At 43.2% G+C, this 12,784-nt stretch overlaps 1 protein-coding gene across 2 annotated transcripts in view; it reads left to right on the top strand.

Annotated features, from left to right (window-relative positions):
* Positions 1-12,784, top strand: part of JAM2 (junctional adhesion molecule 2) — a 136,184-nt gene that overhangs the window by 99,195 nt on the left and 24,205 nt on the right. For both annotated transcript variants that reach the window (XM_077480041.1, XM_077480040.1), the window contains exons 5-7: positions 2,656-2,855; positions 5,137-5,239; positions 8,122-8,229. In XM_077480041.1, the coding sequence (XP_077336167.1) occupies positions 2,656-2,855; positions 5,137-5,239; positions 8,122-8,229 (411 nt within the window). The remainder of the gene's footprint in view (positions 1-2,655; positions 2,856-5,136; positions 5,240-8,121; positions 8,230-12,784) is intronic.

Raw genomic sequence — 12,784 nt, 5'->3', positions numbered from 1 at the left:
TATATATATATATAGTGCCTTGAAAAGTATTCATACCCCTTGAAATTTTCCACATTTTATCATGTTGCAACAAAAAATTTAAATATATTTTATTGGAATTTTATGTGATAGACCATTACAATGTGGCACATAATTGTGAAGTGGAAGGAAAATGATAAATGGTTTTCATTTTTTTTTTACAAATAAATATGTGAAAAGTGTGCTGTGCATTTGTATTCAGCCCCCCGGAGTCAATACTTTGTAGAACCTCCTTTCTCTGCCATTACAGCTGCAAGTCTTTTTGGGGATGTCTCTACCAGCTTTAGAGAGTGACATTTTTTCCCAGTTTTCTTTGCAAAATAGCTCAAGCTCAGTCAGATTGGATGGAGAGCATATGTGAACAACAATTTTCAAGTCTTGCCACAGATTCTCAATTGGATTTAGGTCTGGACTTTGACTGGGCCATCCTAACACATGAATATGCTTTGATCTAAACTATTCCATTGTAGCTCTGGCTGTGTGTTTAGGGTCGTTGTCCTGCTGGAATGTGATCCTCCGCCCCAGTCTTAAGTCTTTTGCAGACTCTAACAGGTTTTCGTCTAAGATTTCTTTGTATTTTTCCCATCAACTCCGACCAGCTTCCCTGTCCCTGCTGAAGAAAAGTATCCCCACAACATGATGCTGCCACCACCATTATTCACATTGGAGATGGTGTGTTCTTAGTGATGTGCAGTTTTAGTTTTTGTGTCACACATACATTTGGCTTTTAGGCATAAAAAGTTCAATTTTGTTCTCATCTGACCAGAGCACCTTCTTCCACATATTTGCTGTGTCCCCCACATGGCTTCTCGCAAACTGCAAAAGGGACTTCTTATGGCTTTCTTTCAACAATGGCTTTCTTCTTTTCACTCTTCTATAAGGGGCAGATTTGTGGCTTGCAAGACTAATAATTGTCCTGTGGACAGATTCTCCCACCTGAGCTCTGGATCTCTGTAGCTCCTCCAGAGTTAACATGGGCTTCTTAGCTGCTTCTCTGATTAATTCTCTCCTTGCCCGGCCTGTTGGTTTAGGTGGACGGCCATGTCTTAGTAGGTTTGCAGCTGTGCCATATTTTAGTTAGGGGTATCAGAGTAAAGGGGGCTGAATACAAATGCACGCCACACGTTTCACATATTTATGTGTAAAAAAAATGTGAAAACCATTTATCATTTTCCTTCCCCTTATGTGCTACTTTATGTTGATCTATCATAAAAAAATCATATAAAATCCCGATGATTTACATTTACGTTTTTGGTTGTAACATGACAAAATGTGGAAAATTTCAAGGGATATGAACACTTTTTCAAGGCACTCCTATATACAGTATATATATATATATTCACTTTTTACAGGTACTTATGTAGCACTATAAATTAAAACAGCAGTGCTGCTGTTTTAGTTTATGGTATTTGAGCTATGTGAATTTCATAGTTACAGTAGCAGCTTATTTATTCACCTATACACTTTTTTTCTATTGCTTACTTATGTAGCGCTGTCAATTTAAGCAACACTTTACATATAAATATTGTACATCTATCAGTCCCTGTCCTCAAAGTGCTTACAATCTTAGGTCCTTACATTCATACATACACATACAGTATTAGGGCAAATTTAGACAAGAGCCAATTAATCTACCAGCATTTATTGCAGCTTACCAATCATTAGATGTGGTGGCTGCATTATGAGACCAGAGTCCGCCGGACAATTCGCCCATGTGTTTTTCTTCCCAAAAGTCCGGCGGACTTAGAAAGAAGTCTTGACTCAAAATTGTCCGCCGGACAATCCTCTCGTCTGTGTGACAGTCAGCCAGACTTTTGAAATGAACGGACTTGCCCACACACGGAGTAAAGTCCGACCAGCCAGGCTGCGTGCTCGGATAAGGGTCTGCCGGAAAAGTCTGGTCGTGTGTGGAAAAGTCCGCTCGTTCGGAAAGTCCGGCAGACCTCCGCTGCAAAGTCCGGAGGATTGTCCGCCGGATAGTCTGATCGTGTGTACGCGGCATTAGTCTTCTTTTTTAGGCCTTTTTTCCCTCTGTTTTTGCTGATCTGGCCAGTAGCACACCTCCTGTATTAGAGTGCCCCCCACTTTGGATAAAGGAGCACAGGGGGCACATTTGGACAGCAGCATTGTCCGTCTGGGATTAGGAGAGTGTAAAATGTACTAGCGGATTTAGATACACTAATGCCACATCTGCTGTTTGCTTTTGGGTTTATTACAGCTTAAAAGTGACACTAAACAATATTCTTATTCTCCAAATATAATTCATACACATTTACTACTCAATAGCCCTGTAATATATTTTTCAGGAGCTTATATTTTCCTCCTCGTAACATCCTCTATGATCTTACAAATCTCTCCTTTTCCCCCCTCATTTCTGTTTATTTAGAAGTACTTGTTAGTTGCAGTCTTGTGCACTGTATGCACACTACAAATCCCATAGTACATTTTGTGAGCGAACAAGAGAGGGTGACTGCTTTCCTACATAGTCCTAGTGGGACTATGGGAACAGATGTAGCCACCCTCTACCAGGAGGTTGGAATACTTTTTTAGGTTAAGAATACGTACTTGAACAGATTTTCTTTAAACTTTAAGTTAAATTTAAGCCACTTTAAGTCATGTCAATGCTTTCTTTTACAGTGGCCCCGAGCACTCCAGTGTGCGATATTCCCAACTCGGCAGTTAGTGGCAGCGCCGTTGAGTTGAAATGTCGGGAGAAGGAAGGGAACCCAGCTTCCAAATATCGTTGGTTTAAAGATGGTTTACCTTTGGATACCCAGATCCCAAATGCCAGATCTGCCAATGTGACCTATAAACTGGATAAGGCCACAGGCACTCTGGTAAGTCGATTTGCCTCTTAAAATGTATAACTGTCCACAACAGAAAACGGAGGTGGGCATTTTGTGCTGATGCTTCTTTATGGTCTAAGTTAAGGGTTGAAGGATCAGTATTATAGATTTTAGTAGGTGCTTTCCAGCTGACTTGCTCATCTGGGATTCTGTCAAGAGGAACAGTCTTCCAAGTTCTGCCCACACATTATGACTACTATAATAAAGCCTGACTTTCTGTATTGGTTACTTTGCTTACAGCCCACTTGAGTGCATGTGTTAACACTCAATGATATGCCACAATGCAACACATTGGTGAGAGCCCTGAAAGGGAGGTCCTGTGTCAGACTGGCTAATGCTCTTTACAATTTAGCCTAATGCTCCCTACCCCTTCAAATTTAGGCTCCAAAAGAACCCTGTCCATCTGATGCCGTGTGCAGAGATTGAGGGAGTGAACCAATGGTTGTCAGCTTACAAGCTATACGGGGCCTCAAATGTGGCCTCTGATATCTCAAAAGGGCTGCATATAATATTTATTAAATAAAATGCTACAGATCACAGTAATAGACTGAAGACTTGTTTGAGAAAATGGTCAGAGACTGTCCTACAGGAGTGGTGGGAGACTGAACTATTGCTGTAGGAGACAGAGACTAGGAACATGTGAAATTAAACTGCTAGAGATTACAGTTATTTAGGGTCCAATTTCAATACAATGACTGCAGAGCCAAGCTTCAAACATTAAAGGGCCGAAATTGGGGGAGGGGGGTCATTGGTGGGTGGATGGGTGAGGGATGTTGCCCTCTCCCATCCAGGCTTCTCCCTCTACTCTCTTTCTTTCTACCCCCCTCCTTATTTTTTTCCTTCTCCCCTTCCCCCCCCCCCCCTTCCTTTCTTTCTATGGTCAAACCATTAATTAATTCTAACCAAGGCTGCCTGCTGGACTGTCAGTCTTTTAGACGCACCTATCCGCAGATGAGGTTACGTATTCTTGTTCTCCCCATTTGTGAACCACTCCTTCACAAGCTTGTTAGCTTTTTTTCTGCCCTCTTCCCTTCCCTCTCCCTCTTGTTTCAAGACTTCAGCTCACCACACATTTTCTGTGGTTGTGTCCTAGTTTTGACTTTCTTGATGGCCTTCAAATTCCTGGCCATAGAGATAAAGCGCCCACCCCTACTGAGGTCTTTGTAAACCAAAGCTTTAATTATGCTGCATATTGTTCTTACAAATGGATGTTACTGATGACTGTAGTTACTGCCCCTGTTTATATTCTCAGGCCTATGGGCCCATGCATCTTATGTCAAATAAAATATTTATGGAATTAAAGGGCTGAATGCGGCCCTCGGACTGCAAGTTGGGCCAACGGCCACCCACGAAACAGATACAAAATGCAATCTTATGGCCAGCTTTAGAGTGGGGGTATTGGTTTGTAACATAGGCATGCGCACAGGGTGTGCCAGGTGTGCCTGGGCACTCCCTAATCACCTTGTGCTGCACAGATTCAGAGACTGGGAAATCTGTCTCCTCAGTTCATTATATATATATATATATATATATATATATATATATATATACACAGACACATGTGAGTTTGAGTTTTGGGGTGCACACCCTTATGCAAACCTGTGGTTTGTAAGCTGATGGGGAAGGAGGGGAATATAGCTCTGCCTATAGGATGAAGAATAGAAAATTGAAGAAAACAGCTGAACGGCCGCACTCCGAATAACATATTTTATTTGTGGCAAAACAGTGTAGAAGATCCAAAATCTCTTACATCTTGGTGATGAAAGGTACAGACAGGCTAACGCATTTGACATCAATATTATAAATGCTTAATCATAGCTGGGATGAAGAAGTTGGCAGGTTGAGGAGTTGTACAGGTCACATCATTTAGCGAAATGATAATGGCTTTGCCAAGAAAGGACAAAAGGAAAATGTCAGCTAGTATATAAGAGGGCACAGCAGGGACGGGGTGCAGATTACGGAAAGCAGTAGAGAGACAAGGTAGAAACAAATAGAGCCAATTGAAGCCATTTTAACTAATCATTATTTTCAGTTGACAGTTATATTTTAGCTGTTTTACCTTTTAGTTGTTTACAGTTCCAGATTATTCCTATATAAAGTATGGTATAGGTTTAGGAGGCGATGGTTTGCTTTAGAGACAGTTCATCCTGGCATTATTAACTCGCTGATTAGGTCCACTGGATGGCTTTAATCAGATTGACATCACATGGATTTAATTAACCTCAGTAGCGTATTGAGCTGAGTCAGTAATAACATCGTTCTTTTCACCCAGCACTTCAGCGCTGTCACAAAACATGATACGGGAGAATACTTCTGCGAGGCCAGTAACGAGATCGGCAAACCACAGAGGTGTTTAGCAAAGAAATTGCAAGTTGGTGAGTAGGATAACTCTAAAAATATATATATGTGTGTATATGAGTGATGTATATAACTTTTATTCAAATCTATATACAGCACCAGGGACAGTACTTACTTTGAATGAAAAGTGTCCCTTGTGCTGTTGGTTGATCTGTCCATTTAAATGTTCACTCCTTTTCCCCTCCCCCCTCATACCCTTGCAGCTGTGATCGTCCTGTGCTGAGGGTTAATATGAGCAGCTGAGCATGTCACAGGCACTTATCAAAGGTGCTGACTATGCCCACCTTTTCCGCTCCTCTCCTCCATTCATAGAAGCCATAGTAGCTTTTCCCACAATGTAAAGCACTCTATGAATGGAGGCGGCAGACCTTTCATTTATCCAGTTATCGCCTTTCAATGACTGAAGCTCTAGTACGACATCTGTGAATATAGAAGAGGGCAGCCATAGTTGCTATGCGTGGCTGTGACAAGTGCATGTCACTATGGTTGGTGTCACCTAGTGCAGGAAAAACATGGTATTACCCCCAACACCCCCTGCCCCGTCAGGCTCTTACCTGTTCAAGCCGGCACGGATGGGGGTGACATCATTGTGGTCGGATGTCACTTCCTACTTGATGGTGCCACCCCTCTGGCAGGTGTTACCCAAGTACTATGCGCCCCCCCCCCCCCACCCCCATAGTGACGACACTGTGTTAAAAGGAAGATAAGCAGATGTATACCATGTAAAAAAGGGGGAATGGTGTTGCGCTCCTTACAAAATATTATATATATTTTTCTTATAATAGATTATTAAAATATTTGACTATACTTCAAACTAGCAAACATTCATCAGTGTCACCAATAAAGTGCAAAAGTGCAGATGAAATAATATCCTGAATTAAATGGCATATATGTTAAAAGAGACATAATATTTTTCTACTGTGCAAAAAACAAATATAAAACATATATCAAACATGTGCAATACTGCATAAAAAATAAAATATAAAGTGTAACTGCAAGTGATATTAAAACTGTGCAACATACACAAAAAGTGAATGGTTCACAATAATGGTTCACAATAAAGTGACTTGTTTTAACAAAGAGAAAATTAAAATTATGTAAATATAAATGAAAACAAATAAATAAATAAATAAAATACTTTTAACAAACTAAGTGTAACAAGTCTTGGTGCAATATTGGACGTTATTTCTTGGTCCAATGTGCAACAATAGTGCAGGTGTGCAAGTGTTTCACAGGAACACTGTGTGCTGCTATCTTGACATTTGTTGATACTGTGCCTTTAAGTGCAAAAAAGGTAAATCTTCAGTGTCACTGACACCCGTGGTTGTAATGAATGTTTACCTTACTGCTGTAAGGTAAACAGCATGTAGCGAGATATTATAGGGGGAGGGGGTCCCTTCGGATCGATCCTTTCCTAGGCGTTCGTACAATATATGGAGTGAAGCCAGGGGGGGAGGGAGGGATGGTCCTTTCCTTTTTCTCTCTTTCCACTAGGCGTTTAAATGTCTTGGATCACTCAAATCATTAAGGTGCTCGATGTATTAAAAAAAAGATGAAAAGAGGCCCACCATGGTGTAGTATTTTGAAAAAGGGTATACAGTTTTATTTAGATATGATCATAAAAACTCACATTTACTTATGTAAGCAGAGCGGTGTAAAAACGAGCGCCGAGCTCATGTCTGGGCGTCTATTCCGGTGTCTGATTTGCCTCTGGTCTCCTACGCGTTACGTCACAACACACGTGACTTCGACTGGGAAAATGTACTGTACATGACACAATGGTGGCCAAACATGTAATAGGGGTTTTAGAGGCCAGCTACTACATAAGAGAGAGGGAGGCTTACAAAGGCAAAGCAAGATCTTAATTAATACTCCAGATGTTCTGCACTATCACCCCATGACAGCAGTGGTGGATAGGAACTATATATTCCAGGGCCACGATATTTCACTAATGTGCACCACTCGGGCCAACCCCCTGATGGCCACCCAAGCCCCCCCCCCCAGTACCTGGTCTGTACAGCTTCTTCTACCTAGGTCCTGGGTGGAGTGCTTGTCCTGCTGTGCAATGCTGGTACATCTGGTCCTCTCCCTTCCTTCTGGGCACCACAGAGCTGGGTAACTAGGGCTGTAGGAAGAAAAATGGGAGGAAGGTGAGTGGGCGGGGACTCCCAAATCCTGTCCACCAATCAGCTAATCTCCCGATTCCCGCTGTGTAGCTGTTTAGAGATAATACTTCTCAGGGTCTCCCCTGTGTTCAGTGGGGGCTGGGGGACAGAAAAGGAAATATTTCATCACTTTCGACCTTAGGCGGATTAATCCAGAGCAGCGCTTCTGCCCGGCTCCAGTGTACTGATATAGAACAGGCTGGCCTTCAATTGTGTAGTGCGCTGCTGCGGATTAATCCGCCCAAAGCCGAGAGTGATGAAATAATCCTCTTTCTGTCCCCCCCGGCGCCTACTGAACACAGGGGGCCTGGAGAAGTTTTTTCTAAACAGCTGCACAGCGGGAGATTAGCTTATTGGGGGACAGGGTTTGGGAGTCCCCGCCCGCTCTACCTCCGCTGTCACTGAAACCAGCCCACTGAGCCATCGGCCCACCGAGAAACTCCCGGTTGTCCCGATGGCCAGTATCCATAACCCATGCCTGCCAGCATCCAATCAGATTCAGCTGCTACTGTATTCAGGCATTTTGACAGTCGCAGGTGGCAGCTGATGGAATACAGTAGCCCGGTAGGGGGATGCGTTCACCTGCACTGTACAATCTGCAGGCTGAAAGAATAAAAACTGTATGGTCAGCCTTAGTGGCTGCCTTAGGAAACTACTCATCTGTGTCCTCCCACTTCTTCTGTGTCATGCTGGTTCATTGATGTTATGCATTATACCATTTTCCTGTGTTGCAGAGGACTTGAATTGGGCGGGGATCATATCGGCAGTGGTGATTGTAGGTGTTCTCATCATTTTATGCGGCTGTGGTGTGTGCTACGCTCAGAGACGAGGATACTTCTCAGGTAAGTGTCAGAAAACAGGAACATCCCTTTTTTTAAAACACTATAATGGCATTTGATCAGTTTTATATATCTACAGTATATTTTGAATGTTTCCAAGTCTAGAAACCAATTTTTTTACATTTTTCTTTTATTACTTGTATAGTCTTTATTTAAAAAAAAAAAAAAAAAACATTAAGGCCTCTTTCACATGGGACAGATCCATGATGATCCACCCCCTGGACATCTGCTTGCTCAGTGGGGATCGCTCCGTCGATCCCCGCTGAGCAGGAAGATGACAGGTCTGTCTCTGCATACTGTGCAGGGATGGACCTGTCAGAGCACCGCTCTCCTCTATGGGAGATCGGATGACAGTGGACCACAGAGTCATCCGATCCTCAGACGGATGGAAAAGTAGGTTTTTCCTCTGTCACACTTTTTCGGATCGGAGCGGGTCGGATGTCAGCGGACATGTCACCGCTGACATCCGATGCTCCATAGTGGTCTATGGAGCATCCGTTCAGGTCCGCCTAAAAAACTGACGGATCGTTCGTGTGAAAGAGGCCTAAATGCTTCTGTTACATTCCATGGACAGACGATGCTGGGCTTTTTTTCTTCTTCTTCCTTTATGACTGTCAATCTCCAACTGAAAGTCCATAGGGTTCTGAGTGAGCGAGAGACAGAGGTGGGGATGCGTCCCGCCTCTGAGCCATTTAGCTGTGTGTGTTTTGAATAGGAATGAGCTTGAAGAGATTGAATTTCAGAATATTCATTATATAGTAGTAAAACATCTGACCAGAAAAATAAAGAACGGATTGAAGTACACCACATTCAAGTGGTAAATGTATAATATCTTTATACAGTATTTTGGTAAAAAATTAATTTGAAATAAAATAAACTAACACTGCGCATTATCTTCAGTGTGGTCAAAACTGTACTCCAGGCAAACAGCTAAATTACATTAACCACTTCAGCTCTGGGAAGGTTTAAAGGTTTACCCCCTTCATGACCAGGCCATTTTTTGCATAGTTACATAGTTACATTGTAGGTGAGGTCCAAAAAAGACCATCAAGTCCAACCTATGTGTGTGATTATATGTCAGTATTACATTGTATATCCCTGTATGTTGCGGTTGTTTAGGTGCTTATCTAATAGTTTCTTGAAACTATCAATGCTCCCTGGTGAGACCACCGGCTGTGATAGGGAATTCCACATCCTTGCCACTTTTACAGTAAAGAACCCTCTACATAGTTTAAGGCTAAACTTATTTTCTTCTAATTTTAATGAGCGGCCACGAGTCTTCGAACTGGACAGCATACTCCAGGTGTGGCCGGACCAGAGCCTTGCATAGCGGGAGAATTATCGCTTTATCTCTGGAGTTGATCCCCTTTTTAATGCATGCTAATATTCTGTTTGCTTTGTTAGCAGCAGCTTGGCATTGCATGCCATTGCTGAGCTTATCATCTACTAGGACCCCCAGGTCCTTTTCCATCCTAGATTCTCCCCGAGGTTCTCCCCCCAGTGTATAGATTGCATTCATATTTTTGCCACCCAAATGCATTATTTTACATTTTTCCACATTGAACCTCATTTGCCATGTAGTTGCCCACCCCATTAATTTGTTCAGATCTTTTTGCAAGGTTTCTACATCCTGTGGAGAAGTTATTTCCCTGCTTAGCATAGTATCGACCGCAAATACAGAGATTGAACTGTTTCCCCCATCCTCCAGGTCATTTATGAACAAATTAAACAGGATACTTATCACCGCCCTCTGAACTCACCCGTGTAGCCAGTTTTCCATTCATGTACTCACCCTATGGTCCATACCAACGGATCTTATTTTGTACAGTAAACGTTTATGGGGAACTGTGTCAAATACTTTTGCAAAATCCAGATACATCACGTCTACGGGCTTTCCTTTATCTAGATGGCAACTCACCTCTTCATAGAAGGTTAATAGATTAGTTTGACAAGAACAATTCTTCATGAATCCATGCTGATTACTGCTAATGATTCTGATTAGCCGTCCTTATTGCACCCTACATTTCTTGTTGCATTCATTATAAAGTCTGAATGCTGATGATGATCCCTGGCCCCATGAAATTTTGCGCGTCAGAATTCTCTATACACGATCGGAAAAAGTCTGATAGGATTTTGCTGTCGGAAAATTGTAGATCCAATCTAAAGTCCCTAACTCACATTCATCTGACTTTTTCCGTCGGAATTTCCGACTGTGTGTATGGGGCACTCACATTCATATATACACATACTAGGGCCAATTTAGGATTTAGTATCCTCCCTCCATCCTCAGGCTGTTGACCAGGCAGTAAGAGAGCAGCAGGAAACAGATGAGGTCATCCTTCTGCTCACTCTTCTCTCTCCTCCTATGAGCATGTTCCTTCTCAACAAATGTCATTGGCTGCCAGCCCTGCCCCTCCCAGTGGTGCTGTATTGGGAATTGCAAGTGGCTGACACCAAGTGAAATTCAGGGACAGACACTAAAAAAATACAGTTAGCAATGAATGAATAGAGAGCAGCATTAATGTGTGTCATTTATATCTGCCTGCAGTGCAGCCATATGGCATCTAAAATAACATCTGTTTGCTAATGGCTGATAAATACAAATCTGTCATGAGTGTACTGCAGAGGGAAAGGTAGACGTATTCTATGGAAGGAGCGGTCAGACATAATGTTCCCAAGTTAAATTTAGTTGTGGATAGCATTACCCGGGGAATGGGGTGCGGCCGGCTGTATTAATAGTGTTGGAAAAAAATATATATTTACAGCTGTTTCCATGTGACCTGCATTGTAAAATATCTGGGTTTATAGAACACTAAAGGCAGGCATTACTATTGTTGTTACAGCGCAGAAATCAGCAGAGGTTTCATCAAAGTCAAAGAGATATGATTTATTTTTTATTTTTTATTCTTTTTTTTTTCTCTTTTTTTTTTTTAAGCTTTCATGCAAACTCACTGGTATGTGCTGTGAGTGGGTCGTGCGATGCATTGTTATGCCGCATACATATGGTCGGATTTTCCAATGGGAAATGTTGAATGTGAGCTTGTTGGCTGAAAGTCCGACCGTGTGTACGCTCCATCGAACATTTGCTGTTGGACTTTGCACCAACAAATGTTTGCTCACCGGTTCTCAAATTTTCCGCCAACAAAACTTTTGCGATCGTGTGTACTCAAGTCCGTCGCACAAAAGCTTCACGCATGCTCAGAATCAAGCAGAAGGAGCCGCACTGACTATTGAACTTCCTTTTTAGCGGCTTGTCATACGTGTTGTACGTCACCATGTCCCCACATTCGTAATTGTTGGCCAACATTTGTGTGACCGTGTGTATGCAAGACAAGTTTGGTGTCAACAACCTTCGAACAAAAATCCACGGTTTTGTTGTCGGAAAGTCCGATCGTGTGTACGGTATGGTTACCTATTTTATTTTTTATTGAAATATAGCAAGACGACATTTCATTCAAGTTATGCCCCACAGCAATGTGGTGTAGTGCCCCGCAGCACCCCGTAGCACCCCGCACTGTGTAAAAATGCATCTTGCCCCACCTTTTATAAGCACACACCACAGGCAGATTGGTGTAAACTAAAACACTGGAACATAAGGTGAATTGCCTTGTCTATGCATTGGGACTGTGGTTGCCAGTGATGCCCAATGCAACCCAATGCATATGGTATGAATGGACCCTAAGGGAGTTTGTTGATGGGCTCTGTGCTTGTGTTGGTGGCATCAGTCTGAGATTCATCTGAGATCATTTAAAGCTGACAGGTGCATTTGACCTGCTCTAAGCAGATTTTGCATACTCAAATGCCGCGTTACACACGATTGGACTTTCCGGCAGACTAGGTCTGACAGTCTTCCCGACGGACTTTCGGCGGAGTTCTGACTGACTTTCTGAATGAACGGACTTGGCCACACAAAATCACACCAAAGTCTGACAGATTTGAACGTGATGACATACGACTGGACTAGAATAAGAAAGTTCATAGCCAGTAGCCAGGGCTGGACTGGGACAAAAATGTGGCCCTGGATTTCATCCAGACCGGCCCACTTTAATTTTACAAACACGCAAAAAACTGTATATAAACTGTACGCAATTGCGCAAAAAAGCCCCCCTTACATCAGGGTCCCCAGAGAGCCCCTCCTTACATCTAGGTCCCCAGAGAGCCCCCCACTTACATCAGGGTCCCCAGAGAGCCTCCCCTTACATCAGGGTCCCCATATAGCCTTCCCCTTACATCAGAGTCCCCAGAGAGCCCCTCTTACATCAGAGTCCCCAGAGATCATCCACCTTACATCAGGGTCCCTAGAGAGCCAACCCCTTACATCCGGGTCCCCACAGAGCCCCCCCTTACATCCGGGTCCACAGAGAGCCCTTCCTTACATCAGGGTCACCAGAAAGAGGGCAGGTAGTGGGCCGGGACCCTGTGGTTGGGGACTCCTGGACTGACTCGGGGCTATGGGCCCCAGATTCGGGGCTATAACCCCAAAAGCCCCCCCCCAGCAATGCCACTGGCTGTTACTGAAACCGGTCCACTGAGCCATCGGCCCACCGGGAAACTCCCT

This window comes from Lithobates pipiens, unplaced genomic scaffold (assembly GCF_037356315.1).
Source record: "Lithobates pipiens isolate NorthernLeopardFrog02 unplaced genomic scaffold, aLitPip1_a1.2 Scaffold_16, whole genome shotgun sequence".
Taxonomy (NCBI): Eukaryota; Metazoa; Chordata; class Amphibia; order Anura; family Ranidae; genus Lithobates; species Lithobates pipiens.
The sequence above is the reverse complement of the archived record's forward strand: the minus strand, read 5'-3'. Positions and strand labels throughout refer to the sequence as shown.